The sequence below is a fragment of the Monodon monoceros genome, unplaced genomic scaffold (assembly GCF_005190385.1).
Source record: "Monodon monoceros isolate NGI ecotype Baffin Bay Population unplaced genomic scaffold, NGI_Narwhal_1 Super_Scaffold_18, whole genome shotgun sequence".
Lineage (NCBI taxonomy): Eukaryota > Metazoa > Chordata > Mammalia > Artiodactyla > Monodontidae > Monodon > Monodon monoceros.
The window spans coordinates 148,504,754-148,520,028 of NW_021703774.1; the positions used below are offsets into that span (position 1 = coordinate 148,504,754).

The window sequence follows — 15,275 nt, forward strand, 5'->3', positions numbered from 1 at the left end:
CAGATGTTTAACTCGATTCGCTAGAAGTTATTGTCTTCACTCCCTGGGGACATTTAGTTCTTTATGTTTTTTAAGTTACTTCCCGTTAAAGCCTTAGCTTCCTCTTTGCAACAACCAATAGCTTCTCATATTCTGAAAAAAATACTGAAGATGCAAAGAAAGCCTGCCCACTGAGGGGAGGCATATCTTTAGAAGAAGCTACCAAAGAAAGGTGATAGAGCTCTTGACCAATGAGATTGCTCTTCATCCTCCAACCCCAGGACAAGTAATAAGCAGCAGAGAACCAATATGAAAATAGATATTAAAAATAGCCACATTCAAACAGTACCACTCTTCTTTCTTTAGAGCTGTGCTTCTCAACTGAAGGAATTTTCCCCCCAAGTGGCAATGTCAATGTCTGGAGACATTTTTAGTTGTCACAACTGGCAGAAAGTTGGGGTGCTACTGGCATCTAGTAGGTGAGGCCAAGGATGCTGCTTTACCTCCTATACAGGACAACCTCTCAACAAAGAAGTATCCGAAACATCAATAGTGCTGAGAAACCATGTTGAAGCCACTTAGTTTGAAGCGTGTGAGATATAAGAATATGCCAATCCTGTGGAAAAGCTGTTTCTCTTGTTCTGTAACAGAGAGATAAACATTTTGATACAGAATTCCAAAACTGGAAAGAACCTTAAGGATTATCTATTCCAAGCACAGCTGGAGAATCTAAGGCCCGGGGAGGTCAAGTCATTTACCCAAGTTCATAGAAGAAATCATCAGCTGGACTGGAATGAGAATCATCTTTCTACACCCCAAATGTGTGTTATACATAGTAGATGCTCAATAATAGTCCCTAAATTGATATCCTATTCTTCAGGGGTTCTTTTCTCTTCTCTCACACACATTCTCTGCTGCTGGAAAGCCCAAGGCCTGAGCTTGTGTGTGAAGGCTCATCCACACCCCTTCCCAGCCACGTTCCTCTTCCTCAGAGGAAGCCCAGGAGTGGAGGAGAGCGAAGAACAAGAAGCCAGGCAGAACTCATTTTTCACTTGTTTGAAGGGGAGCTCGTGCTTTTCACACAGGCAGAGAGAGGCTTTACACAAAACCTTCCGAGTCAGCAAATGAACTCTTGTACAAGACCACAGACATGTGAACTTCTTCCTTCCACGACGGTGTGCAGCTTTCCCAACACATCAGAGGAGCCCCAACCAATGGCAAACAGATGGAAAACCAGTGAGAGTTTAACTGAATCACAACCGTATCCAAAAGCTAGAGAACTTTCATCTCTACAGAAACAGCAGAATAGAAATGAATTCTGGGACCAAAATACAGATGGTTAGTCCAGGGACACGCGGAATGTTAATCATCAAAACAGCCCTGGCTTAAGGGAGCAGAGCAAAAAGTGGAGATTTGCCCTTTCAAAAGAAGATATTCACTATGTTTCAAAAGCCAGGTGTTTCAGAATTGGGTATAATGAGGTACGGGTCGGAAGGTATGGTGCAAGTGGGCGGCGCAAAGATGCCAGCCGTGTGGATAGAAAGTTCCTGCAAAGGGGACATTACGCAGAGGAACTCAGAGCAGGTCTCTTGGGGAAAAAAATCGCGGCTTCGAAAGAGCCAAAGCAAGGTTCTTCAAATTAGACAAACCTGTTCCAGCAGGAACAAGGGGAGCTTCTAAAAGTGTTGCAAGGTTATGATTAATCTCTACAGCAGCTGAGGACAGTGTCTAAATATTTACTCCCAGCCCACAAAAAGGCTAAAGGACTGCTATTTCAGCCTCCCGTTTTACACTCCCTGCTCCATTTCCCCTAAAATGGTGTGTCTCACTGAGACCTCCTGCGGAAAGGGCAGAATACCAGCTCTGTGACTGGCTCCAGCTTTCAAGGTGGTACAGATGCCAGAGCACACAAAAGAGATGGTGCACAGAAGCAACTGCCACAGAGCAACCTTGAGATTCACCTGCTCGGCTTCCTGCAACGTCACAGAGCTTCAAATATCTGAGTTAAGAGTACGAGGGTGACTTTCAAAAAACTAAACAAGATTATGATCTGAACACGCATAACTAGAATAGCGTTCACGACGGAGACACAGACACTATGTACCCGATGCTGTGCTTTAGCTAACAGGAAAACACGGGACTCAGTCCCTCTCCTCATGGAATTCACAGTCTAAGGAAAGCTTTGTAAAACAAAAACAAAACACAGTAGCTGTTATTCCCCTTTCCACCAATGTGGGGCTTCTAACCCTCCTTCTCAGTGGACTGAGTTTAAGTGAAGGAGGCCTGTACGAACAACATAAGATGCTGATCAACGGCCCAACAGTATTTCCACATATCAAGTATATAACGTGGAAATTGCATGTGAGATATAAGAATATATCTTGGCCCATCTTGCTGTGATCACGTCCCATAAATCTGTTCCTTACGGTCAAGCCTGGATTCTCCCCAGCTCTCTGTGCTCCTTGTCTCAAATGTCCACTGCCATGAGGCAGTTCAAAATGAACTGCCCCCACGGCAAGGCCATCCCTACATGGGCTCAACCCAGAGGGCTCCCTGACAACTCCTTAAAATTAGAGGGCCCACATAACTACTCAACTCTGAACACATAAATAACCCATTAGTCTCACAGCAACACAAAAATTCACAATGTCTCATTATCTTATAACACTGAAAAATTAAGACCCAAGGGTCCAACAATTGGGCAAGAGTTAAGTAATGATATATTCAAACAGTGGAATACAATAAAGGCATTTAAGTGTTTTTAATGTCATGAAAAATGCTTATGATAAATGTTAAGCAAAACAATAATGATACAAAATTATAATAGTATAAGCTGAAATAAAAAATGGGTGATAAGGATTATATGAAATACCTTCTGCATCATACTTTTTCATACTTTCCAATGATTTTCATCACAAATATGAATAACTTTCATAATGAGAAAAAATAAAGTTTTTGTTCTTTAAAGAAAAGCATTTAATGATGTTTAGCTAATAAGCACAACTGGTCTGGGAGTCTGTTCCTATGGTAACAAATTTTTTTTTTTTCTTTTTTCCTTTTGGTCATCCAGCATGTGGGATCTTAGTTCCACGACTGGGGATCAACCCCCCGCCCCCTGCAGTGGAAGCGAGGAGTCTTAACCACTGGACCGCCAAGGAAGTCCCTTTTTTCCCCTTATATGCATAAGAAGTCTAATGAAACTGAGCCTTATTTTTACTCTGCCCTTGATTTGAGTCACTTGTGCCTGGTGCCTATTCACAGACTAGGCTCAAAACCAAGTCAGAATGCTCAGAGGAGGTGATTTGGAATCTTCCTGATTCCAATGTTGTATTTAATGATGCTTCCTTTCTCTCACATAAAAGCTAGTAACGTTAATAATAGCACTCACACTCTACGAAAGACCTTTGCTCAAAATTCTCCTCGGTCTGAAACAGTTCCTCCAACCCAACCCCTCACATCTACCTTCAGAGAGACAAAGTCCCCAGTCCTTACAGCTATTATTTCAATAAAAATGCTTTCAGCACAGCAGAAGAGCCTGAATCTTTTCTTTCTTTCTTTTTCAAATCAGCCGTCACACAAACTGGTTTCCATTAGGTCCGTTGTTGCCAGCTATTTTGAACACAAGCACCATGATAAGAACAGGGAGTTTCCTTCCTATTTCTCATCAGAGGGCTTGGGTCAGTTATAACCCAAGTGGTAAAGTATCAACAAGAAAAGACACCAATGCCCCTTCCCTCTCCAGCATATGATATTACCAGTTCACATGGAAAATTCTGTACGAAATTATTTTTCGAAGGCATTAGAACAAAAACCGTCTAAACAATATTAAGACAAAGTTTTTAACTCAAGGCTTGAAACACTAGAGATCTCATTTCTAAATACACACACACACACACAGAGGGGACTTACACTAAGACAAGAAAAGAGGAAGAAGTTAAAACTTACTCCGTGTGCACTTCAGGAAGTAACATTGTAGGATTAACATGTAAACTCACATCTAAAGGTATAAGCTCTGAGATAGAGGCATGGGGATTTATGGTCTTCCCATCACTAGCAACTGCTGTGAAAGGCAGTATGGCTATTTGCAATAGAGGAAAAGAAAAGGTGCTCTATTTTCTCACATCTCTGTGCTGGGACAGGCTTATCAGCTACAGCTGACAGTAGGTCAGCTCTCTTCCTCCTGTATTTGCTCTACTATTTTCAACACATGATAAAATGAGTAAGTTACACATTTGTTTTTTGGGTGAGGAGAAATGACATGAAGCCTGAGGGATCCAGTTCTCATTGTTTCCGATTAAGACATTTCTTTTTGAAAGTTTTGACTTGAAATTAAATAAGGATCAACAGAGCATTTTCCAAGTGGGCTTATGAAGTCCAGTACTTTCTAAATAAACCATATCCTACAGGTATGTAAAAATCAAACCAGAATACCCATAGGAAATATACAAATGGGGAAAAGAGGGCTACAGTCAACAAAAATGGTCAGAAAACTACTTAACGTTACTTGAAAATGAAAACGAGCAGCAATAATAAAATCCCAGCAATATGTTACAAAGGTGGGATTCCAGGGCGTTTCAGCCACACAGGAGGGAGCATGGGGGTCAAGGGGAGTGGTGGACAAACTGAAGACAACCTCCAGGGCAACCTTACACTGATGGATGGCCACAGATGAAGGCAGATTTGGCTCATCTCTGGGGTTTTTCACTGGGAAGGGACCTGCAGTTCAGCCATCAATGGACCAGCATCCACAAAGCCTGTGGGGAAATATAGGATCCAGAAGAGTGGGGTAGGGAAGGAGAAAGTTTGGAAAATGGAAAAGTCAAATACAGTAGTGAAATATTGTAATTATTAAACATGAGGCTTCAAAAACGCATAGATGTACCTCTTAAGGTAAAATGGACTGCATGGGAACAACTGGTACTCTGGGAAGCAGGCTGATACGCTTTTTACAATACCAAATTACATTTCAATCACATCTGCGAATTATAGGAGTACCTGCTAAGAGGAAATTAATTTTTGGAGAAAACAGAAAAACAATGAAACCTATGCAATTTTTTTTTTTTTTTTACCGTTGGTAACTTTACTCAATGAAGGTTCCTTATCCATAGCTTCTGTGGAAAATAACCCTAAAGCAAACATACTCACACTCCACTGAAAACCCTTGTTGGCATAGTTCCACCAATTCCATTAACGTGGCAGGCGCCCAAAGGCAGGTGACCTGATTGACAAAAAAAGCACTTCTAGAAAGTGCTAAACTTGTATCACGTAACTCATTAAACACTTTATAATCAAGGAGAAAACTAGTAGCCATAACTTGAGAAGCTTTGTCTTTAAATGGAGCAGCAGCAACCTTCCAAATAAGACAAAATATTTTTTATTTTTCAGGTTCAGTATAGAAGATAGTATGCCCAGTGATCTTACCTCTCTCACCCAGTGGTAACCGGACTGAATCAGGGGGCGGGCAGAACGGGCAAACAGATCAAACTATTTAAAAAAATACGTGGCACAAGGAAAACTTCCTTAACTATCAAGGAAAGTCTAATCTGTACCAGGTTTTAAGGCTGCAATCCTCAAAACTCTCTTTGTACATCTTAAGTGTTACTTTGTTACTCAAAGCTTTTAGTTGTAGATGGGACAAGCTCAGTGCATACACATCATGCTTAAGGCTTCCCAGAATTAACAGGGTGGGAACTTATTTTCTGAGTAACCAAACGATAAATTGTCCTGGTGGAGACCAAAAGTCAAATACAGATTCCACAGAATCCGCACATCCTAATTATATAGGCAATGCCTATATAAAACTTACATTACTTGTTACATGACTATACAAAGTTACATTACTTCCCAGGACTAATTACTGTTCTGGCAACAGTTAAGATCCTAGATCCTTTTGAAGCACAAGAGGTTATCTACCTGAAAACCCTTCTTATTGCTTGTCCAAAATAACTGTTTACTTACAAGGAGAAAGAATTACATCTTGGAGATTTAAGTGCCTTTGTGCCTTTGCCTGTCTCAGCTTGGATCCTCCCCTTGCTCTACACTATCACAGGGAACTACAACCCCCAGGCTCCCTTGCCAACTGATTTATGAGTAAGTTCCACCAATGGGAGGCACTGATGAGGAAAGGCAGGAGAAGGAGGGAAGCCAGGGTAATGCTCTCTATCTTACTTGGTCCGAGTTCCAGCTGCCACCAGACAGCTCTTCCTTCCAGGCTTCTAGCTCACAGCAGATGGCTCAGGCTTCTAGCCTTTGGTGACACCAGCACCTTCTAATTTCCTTAGGGGCCTGGGAGCTCCCAGGTGTTGCCAATCTCTGGGTTGTCTCACCACCCCATTGACCTTCTTGGCTCTTGTATCACCTATGGAAACTATTCCATATTAAATTCCCTCTGCTTGTACTACCTACAGTGCTTTCTGTTTCTCTGAAGGGTCCCTACCTTTAAAATATATTTTAAAACTTAGATTTCCTAAGAATTACACAAACATTCACATAACTTATAAAGGATTTCTTCTAATAAGAAACAAAGGATTTATACTGTTCAAACAAATACTTACTGACAGCCTGACCTGTGCCAACCATTGTTCTAGGTGCCAGGAATACTATAGTGAACAAAACAGGCACAAAACCCCTGCCCTCATGGAGCTTACATTCTAGTGGATGTGTTAACTGTAGCAAGTTACAATTTTAAGAAGTTAACTAGCAGAGGAATATTTCTTTAACAATAGAGGAATTTGGTAAAAGTGAATTAACTTTAAGGGGTTCTACTCTACATAGACTTGGTTCCTACCTTTTCAATGTGGTATGCTGAACTGTCACACTCCAGGGGCCAACACAGAACTTCTTCAAAGTTAGTATCTACTTAAACTGGCCACTTGCTCAAACAGAAGTATAACTGTGATAAGGATTTAAGCAGACACAATGACAAAAGTTAGGCACTGTATGCTTAGAATGTAAAACACATTTGTGTTTTATGCAGATTCTTGTTGGACATCTTTTTCACAGGGGATATCATTTGGAGGAATTGAGTCTGAGTCCACTTAATAAGTCACTTTATCTCTTCCTTATGGCACAGGTAGCTTTCAACATAACATACAAAGCCAGCTGCAATGTTCATAATGAGTAACGTGTTGTGGTCTCCAGCTGCATGACATTATTTCCAAGATGGAATTTTCAGGCAGAACAGAAACCGACAATGACTCATGTGGTGAACAGTAATATAGACAACTGTGCCCAAGAAAGCTGCCACCTACATACCATAATGACATCAGATGAAAAATGCAGAAAGAAGGAAATTTTCTGATTTATTTAAAAGCAATAGATTTGTTGAAAGGTATACTGAGAGATGTGGCTGCAACTGCCTGTTTAGACATCCTAAGCCCTGAACAACCAAGGGCACACTCAAATATTCAACACTCTTAGACTGCTTGAGTATGAGAGCATGCTCAGCCTCAAAATTCAACGTCATCAACTCCAGAAATGGCATGACATCTACTGCTGACATTTCACTAGGCTTCTCTAAGATAGTTTAATGTACTCATGAGGGTGCACTTCCATGGAGATCTAGTGGGCACAATACTCAGACCTTCCTTACTACTCAGCAGTTAGAGAACATTTCATGTTTGCAATACTTATAATTCCATTTGAGTAGCAGGTGGGCTTCCAATACTAGGGGCTTCTTACACAACAGGGAGTCTAAAGCATATTCAAAATCTCAATGCCATACAGCAAGTCAACTACAGAGCTAGGATTTTAACCTTATGGGTCTCTGCCTACCTTATCCCTTGCCAATCCCCAACATGTAGTGAGAATATACTAAAGAATCTCACACACACACACACGGTACAGCACATCTTGGCTACTGCACATTCTGCTTCCTCTGCCTGGAATGCCCTAAATTCACCTGACAAAGTCATGCTCATCATTCAAGACATAGCCTACTTGTCTCTCTGAGCCATGACTTCCTAGGCAGACTTTCTTGCTCTCTTCAATGCTTTCATTTCTCCCTGTACGCAATCCTACAATGATAATTACTACATTGCATCATGTATCTGCTTACACATCTGCTTGCCCATTAGACTATAAAATCCTTGAAACCAAAGGCCCTATCTTTTAATCTACATGTCTTGGTACAGTGTCTGGCACAAAGCAGGTGCTTAAGAACTATTTTCTGAATGAATATATATAGTGTGGGATTGTACTCTCAGGCTTGCAAAGAGTTCTTAAAAGATAAGGCATTTTGTACTATCTATCCCACTGCCACTGGATAATGGCAAGGAGAACGAATAGGAAAGTATCTCCCAGGGAACAGGTTTAACAAGTTAATATTAAAAGACAACCTAGTATGTACATAATAATTAAATGTTGAAATTTATGAACTACTTTTATGAATTTAGATAATTTTTAAATATTGTTAAAATTTGTTGAACTAAAGAGTAATGTAAATAAAATAATTCATGTTTCAAATGGAAAAAAAAAAAAAGACAACCTAATGGGGACTTTTATAAATTACTTTCAGTAAAACTGTGTCAACCTGACTACAACCGTCAGAGTTAAGGTAAAAAGCCAGAAAGTTATTTGATTTTGGCTGAAGAAGGGTATTTAACAACCAGAAATGGAAGGAAAATTCCTTCTGTTGTCCAGATCTGATGCAATTTAAAAAAATCTCTTAAGAGGTGCCACAGATACAGCTAAAATAATTAAAAATTGATAGGAATGTTCATTTCTAAGGAATGATATTTAACAAGCAATGATTTAGCTATTGACAGAAAACAAAAGTAAAGCAAAGCTAGAGATTAATTTACCAGAGTTAAAATTTGGGACTAATATTAAAAAAAAATGTCTACAGAAAGATTCCCTGGTCTAACCTTTCATACCGCTTTGAAGAGTCAGGAAACTTCCAGAGACCATCCTCAAGGGTACCATAAAGTCCTATAGGAAATGGTTTTGGCTTAAAAACTAGGTGGTTTTTTATTTGGTGAGTTATTCAGTGAGTCATTCTAACTGTGGCTTCCAGTAACTAGAGTATTTAAGGGAATAAAGTCTGAAAGTGAAATGAATAAAATCAAGATAAAATAAACAAGTTCAGCAATGGTAATAATAAATAATGCCTACATTTGTGTAACACTTTAGTTTACGACGCATTTTTATTTTTCAAATGAGGAAAATTAAACTGAGAAAGGTAGTGTGCTGAAGGTCACAAAGCTAAAATAATCAGAGTAATGGAGTTTAACTGTATGTTCCAACATCAAAAGTCTACAGCTCTGATTCTTTGCCACCTGAAAGGTGAGCCTACCTGTGCTATGGATGGGCCTAGGACACTTTCTAAGATGACTTCAATGAGAGTAGCTGTTTCCAAATCACTTACGCATATCTTTCAACGAAATACCCTGAAAGAATGGGGACGCTCTTTAATGTGCATGGAGAGGGAACCTCCATGCCCTCCACGTTATACTGTGGACTGAAAAATGCCAGGTGCCATGAACTGTGGGTAACATGCTACTATTTGCATAAAAACACTGAAAAGAAATATATTTAAATGTAGTTTTTTTGTCCATGCATATACTATCTCTTAAAAGTCACATAAGAAATTACTAACAGTGGTAACTTGCAGAAGCACTGGAAAATGATGGCTAAGGGATCAGGGACAGGAACACAACTTTTCACTGTACATATTCCCTTTTGAACTTTTTGAATTTTGAACCACATGAAAGTGGTTTTGCAAAGAGTGAATTGAAATTTAAGAATACATAATGGGAGTTGGAACAAAGGCAATGGTTAGGTGATTCAAAGTGAAACATTTCAGAAATGGGATGTAGCAGAAGAACAGAGAAGTAAAAAGGTATTACAAAGTTTTTGTCAGACTCCAGAATTCCATGTGGTATTTCACAGTTAGAAGTAAGTATTCCTCAAGACCATCAAACTTCTTCCATTCTAATTCTTTGCTCATTAAACAGCTCTCAATTTTTCACTAATCTTGATACTGAGAAAGGAGTGTCCCAACAGTGTATATAAGTATTCAGGTCATCAGAAAGGTAGATCCTTTCATCGTAAATAAGATAGTGTCCAGTTTAAACAAGTCTTTTGTTGTTCCGCGGCATGTGGGATCTTCCTGGACCAGGGCTCAAGCCCGTGTCCCCTGCATTGGAAGGCAGATTCTTAACCACTGTGCCACCAGGGAAGTCCTAAACCAGTCTTTGACGAGGCTGATTAGGGGTTATTCCAGGCACACTGATAAAATATGCAACTGCAGAGCTAAAGACTAAACCTTAGACCAGTATAACCCCACCAAGGGTCTATCCAAAAACGGGACCTGGCCTCAACTAGATGGAATTAACCATTAACATATCTGAAATTTCCAGTATGTTTGTCCTCTGTTCTTCCACAGCTTAAGTCAGTCCAAAATTTTACCCTAAAGGTCACAATAACTTAAGGGTTTTGGGTGATGAAACCACATCTTTCAGCCTAAAGCAAGTCACAGCATTTTTTTAAAGGCAATACCAAAGCAGCCTCCGTTCCCACACAGAAATTATTTCAGTGCCTTAGAGGTACCGGAAACTGGTGAGTCTTACGCTCAAGAGAGTTAAAAAACCCCAGGACCAACAAAACTTGTACCATACAAAGAGAACACATGTTTATTCTCTATTCTGATGTTCAAATTACATATCTAAAGGTAATATCATTCTTAAATCAGTTTAAGATTTTTTTTAAAAAGATTTATTGCCAGAGTTATTTTGGAACATTACAAAAATACCTGCTCAAAGGTCTGCAGTTCAGGGCTACATCATCTGATTTTATATTAATGGATTAGCAAGCAGTCACTCACCAGGTCCTATACAATTAAGCTCTCAGTTTTCTAAGGAAGAAAGGACATGAGACCTACAGATAAATACTCAAGTACAAACCTCATTTTAGCTTACAGCTTTAAAATTCCTCCTCCCACTAAGTGTATTATTATTATTTATTTTTACCAGAGCTTAACAGCTAACTTAATCTACAGATGCAAGTGTCTCTTCCTTCCATGGTCTGACATTTGTCCACATGATGATTACAACAACTAAAATCAGGAAAAAGGAGAGGGAAAATGAGTAAAAGGAGTTGAAAGAGTGGAAGGGGCTAGTTAATTCACAAACTGGATAAACTGAGGCCACAACAAATGTCTTAACTGAAAGATGACTGACACATCGTCATCTCCTTTTTAATACAATGGCCGAGTCACTGAAGCCACCAAGCCAAAATGTAAAGCTAATTTGTGAAAAGAAATTGTTTCAGAAACCAGAATTCTACTATCAAGAGCAGTTAATAAAGTTTACAAACCAGCAGTTACTAGCTCTCATTAAGAATGAATTGACTAATGTTTTATTACCTGATCCCCAGTAATTCTGTTGATAAAGAGCAACGGAAAATTTGGAGGAAGAAGTGATGAATCAACCTCTCTTCCATATGTTATATTTTATAGGAATATGAGTAAGTATAAGAGTGGTATGCAAAATAGGGGATGGGGGTGGTACTAATTATCAGAATGGCATCTGACTCCCCAAATGTAGCCATGCTCACTCCAGTAGGTTGCTTCACTGTGACTCAAGATCTGTCAACTGAGGACACAAGGGAATTTGAGTAAAACCAAGAGATATACTCTTAAATTTTAAACTGAATCTTCCAATAGATCTAGCACAAGATCTCACAAGAGTCAACTATAAGAAACTAACTTACTCAACGTAAATTGATTCTAAAGTACTTTTTAAAATGAATTATTGCCAATGCAAAAATTCAGGAGAGAAGTCTGGGGACCTGCTTTCCTAATGGCACATGCCATTTATCCATTGGTAAAGGGTACTAAAATATAATACGAGGTGTCCAAATTAAAGTATCTGTCTCCTGTTCTCCTTAAATAACCTTACTTCTCGGACTTCCCTGGTGGCGCAGTGGTTAAGAATCCGCCTGCCAATGCAGGGGACACGGGTTCGAGCCCTGGTCTGGGAAGATCCCACATGCCATGGAGCAACTAAGCCTGTGCACCACAACTACTGAGGCTGCGCTCTAGAGCCCGCGAGCCACAACTGCTGAGCCCGTGTGCCACAACTACTGAAGCTCACGTGCCTAGAGAACATGCTCCCAGCAAGAGAAGCCACCACAATGAGAAGCCCGCGCACCGCAACGAAGAGTAGCCCCAGCTTGCCGCAACCGGAGAAAAGCCCGTGTGCAGCAACGAAGACCCAACGCAGCCAAAAATAAAAACAAACAAAAAACAAAAACAAAACCTTACTTCTCTAAAATAAAAGGTAATTAAGTGAAAGCGTCAATTAAGCATATACTTCCTTTCTCAATATTGATAAATACAATTACATTTGAACCTTTGTTGTGTACTATACGCCCAACATGCTATATGGCAAACAATCCAGGCAAATTCACTGCATTATGAACAAAAGTAAATTAACAATAGCTCCCAAAATATATCCCTTTCTACCCAAACCAAAAAGAATTTTCCCAACTTCTCCAATTTATATTCCAAAGAATTCAGAAAGAAAATAAGGAAACAAAATATTTATAATCTATCAATTTCGAGTGCAAATATTTCACTAATAACCAAGCTTTCGTAGCATACTGATTTGTAATTGTATCAAATCATGAATCTTTGAGGGCACAGAAAACAAAGACTAAATGGCTCTGCCAATCTACAATGGTCATATTTCACCTTTAGAAGGGTGATGGCCATGAAAGCAACAAATTCGATGTATCCCTTGCTTCCTCCTCCGCACTGATTAAACCAATCCTGCACTACAGACACAGTCTGCTAGTTTCTGCCACCACACACACATCAGGCCTCCAACACACTCCACAAGCCAGGGCTAGGCTGTCTAGAAGTCCGCACTGTGTCACTGCATAAGGCAGTTCCCCCCTCCACACATCCAGAAAGAGGAAAGCCACCTAAGCGCTCTGTCAGATCTCAGCAAGGCTGTAAAATGACAGATGCAACTGCTAACCAAATAGCAGGCAGCGACGCTCACCACCTTTAAAAATCATTTAAGCAGTTTTCCTCCCCGTCATCTCGCTTCTCCCCGCCCCCACCCCCACCCTCGCGCGCACCACCGCAGTTCGCCCCCAGCTTTGGAAGCGGAAGGCTGCGAGCTCTGGGCTGTCTCTGGACTGACAGTCGGCCCAGAGCTCATTCAGAGCCCTGAAATACAGACATTCTCACCTGCACACACCACGCCACTTCCACCCACACCACCACCGCCCCACCCCCCAACCACACACACTCGCCCTCCCAATCTCTCCCCACACCAATCCCGGCGCCGCAGAACACCTAGCAGCCTCATCAGCAACGGTAGCACGCGTTACCATTTAGATGATCCGGGCCACCTAAGCTCCAGAGACCGCCCCCTCACCACACAGGCCGCCTCCCCCGCGCCGCCCGGAGGCTGGACCCCTCGCCCGCCAGGAGGGATGCGCTACCTTTAGACTGGCAGTCCGCACAAAACTTGTTATCCTCCTCCAGCAGCAGGTTGGCTAGGACCGCCTGGTACCGATCCACGTCCTTCACCGATTTGCCCGTCATGGCCAGGGTGCCGGCGGGGGCAGAGGGCGACGCGCCCTCCTCGCCCCCAGAAACCCCTGCCTCAGTCCAGAGGTGAGGACTCCTGGTCCCCCGCCCAGGGGCACCTCCTGAGCGGGGAAGAGCCCTCTCCCACCGCCCGGCCCGGCACCCCTTCTCGGGTCAGCCGCGCCCGCCCCCCACTCTGCAGCCCCTCAGCGCGGCGCCCCCTGGCGGGCTTAGGGAAAGACCCGGGTCCCGACGAGGCTGCCGGACCAGGCAGGGACCCTCAGGCCAGGCAAAGGGGGCGCTCAGGCCTCCTGCGTGCCGGGCGCAGAGACGACTCCCAGGCCTGCCTGTCTGTGAGCCGCGCGTCCCGCGCCTCGGTTTCCCTGGCAGCTGCTGCCAGCCCTGCCACCACCTCTGCCGCCTACTTCCGGCAGCTCTTCCTCTCCTCCTCCACCCCTCCCAGCCCGCGCATGCGCCCCGCCCCCACCGCTTCGGACTGGGCTCTTCCCTCCGCTCCGCCTCTCAGGAACCAATCGGGGCAGAAGTGAGGGGCGGAGCTTGGGTGGGGCGGAGGGGAAGTGGGCCCGCCCCCTGCATGTCCTTGGAAAAGAATGAATGGAGCCGGAGGAAAGCGAGTGGAGAGAGTAGAGGCAAGCGAAGGGAAACAACAATTAACATTAGCTGAGCTCTTACTATGTGCCAGGCGCTGTGCTAAGCGCCTTATATGCATTATCCCAATATAATCCCAAAACCTCTCTACGAGTTAAATATTTACCATCCTTATGTAACGTGGTGGTTGTGAATACTCCAAAGTCCTCCAGCTTATTCTTTCCTTCAACAGCCAAATAGAAGGGCCCAACCTCCTAACCCAGGATAAGAGGACATCACAACCTCCCCAGCTTTTCAGAGGATTCTGGTTACCTCTCACTTGGAATGCATGCTCCTGCTGAATTCCTGGTCCCCCTGTTCATTAGGTCTCCTCTTGTGATTACTGACATCTTTGGGCATTGTTTTGCCTGGTGCCTAGACACTTTCTTGTTTCATTCCTCAGTCCTCCCCAAATAGTGCAGTTTCGTGCAGCAGACCTTTACTGAAGGTTATTTGGGGAGGTGGGGTGGAGAGGAGGGGTAATTACAGTAAAAGAAGAGGTAACTACTTTAAAATGATTATTAAACACCATTGTCCAAAGCCACCCTCACTACAGAGTGTAGTAAGTACAGAATTTCTCAATGGCTGTCCTTTTCTTTAGGGACCCACCTGCCATCTGGCAAATGTTTTTGTTCACTCATTCCATTCATTCATTCGTTTAGCAGATTGTTACTGAGAAACTTCTAAGTATCAGGCACTGTCCTGCGGGGAAGGCGAACAACATGATTCAATTAGTGGTTTTAAAAGGTCACTGCTGCTATGGGAAGAATGGATCAGGGAAGCTGGTAAGACCAGATGCTCAGAGTTATCTTATCTCTAGGCAAACTCTCCTCCATCTCTTTACTTTCCCCAAAACATCAGGATGCCCTGAAAACTTTCATCAGAGAAAAACTAAAATTTTCTATTACTTTATCAATCAACACAATTTGATTCTCTGTCTAAAGCTCTTTCCTTCTAAGCCATGCCTGAGGAGATTTGACTTTCATAAACAAAAAAGTTCATTAAGGTATTTTTCCTAAACTCTCAGTTCTTTCTCTAGAAGGAATTCTGCCTTCCTCCTAAGCTAATTTTCTCAACCTATATCCCATTTGTAATAATTTCCCTTACT

At 42.1% G+C, this 15,275-nt stretch overlaps 1 protein-coding gene across 1 annotated transcript in view; it reads right to left on the reverse strand.

Annotated features, from left to right (window-relative positions):
• Nucleotides 1–13,937, reverse strand: part of SMAP2 (small ArfGAP2) — a 47,553-nt gene extending 33,616 nt beyond the window's left edge. The window contains exon 1 of the mRNA XM_029228384.1: nt 13,432–13,937. Coding sequence (XP_029084217.1) covers nt 13,432–13,534 — 103 coding nt within the window. The 5' untranslated portion in view covers nt 13,535–13,937. The remainder of the gene's footprint in view (nt 1–13,431) is intronic.
• Between the last annotated feature and the right edge of the window lie 1,338 nt (nt 13,938–15,275).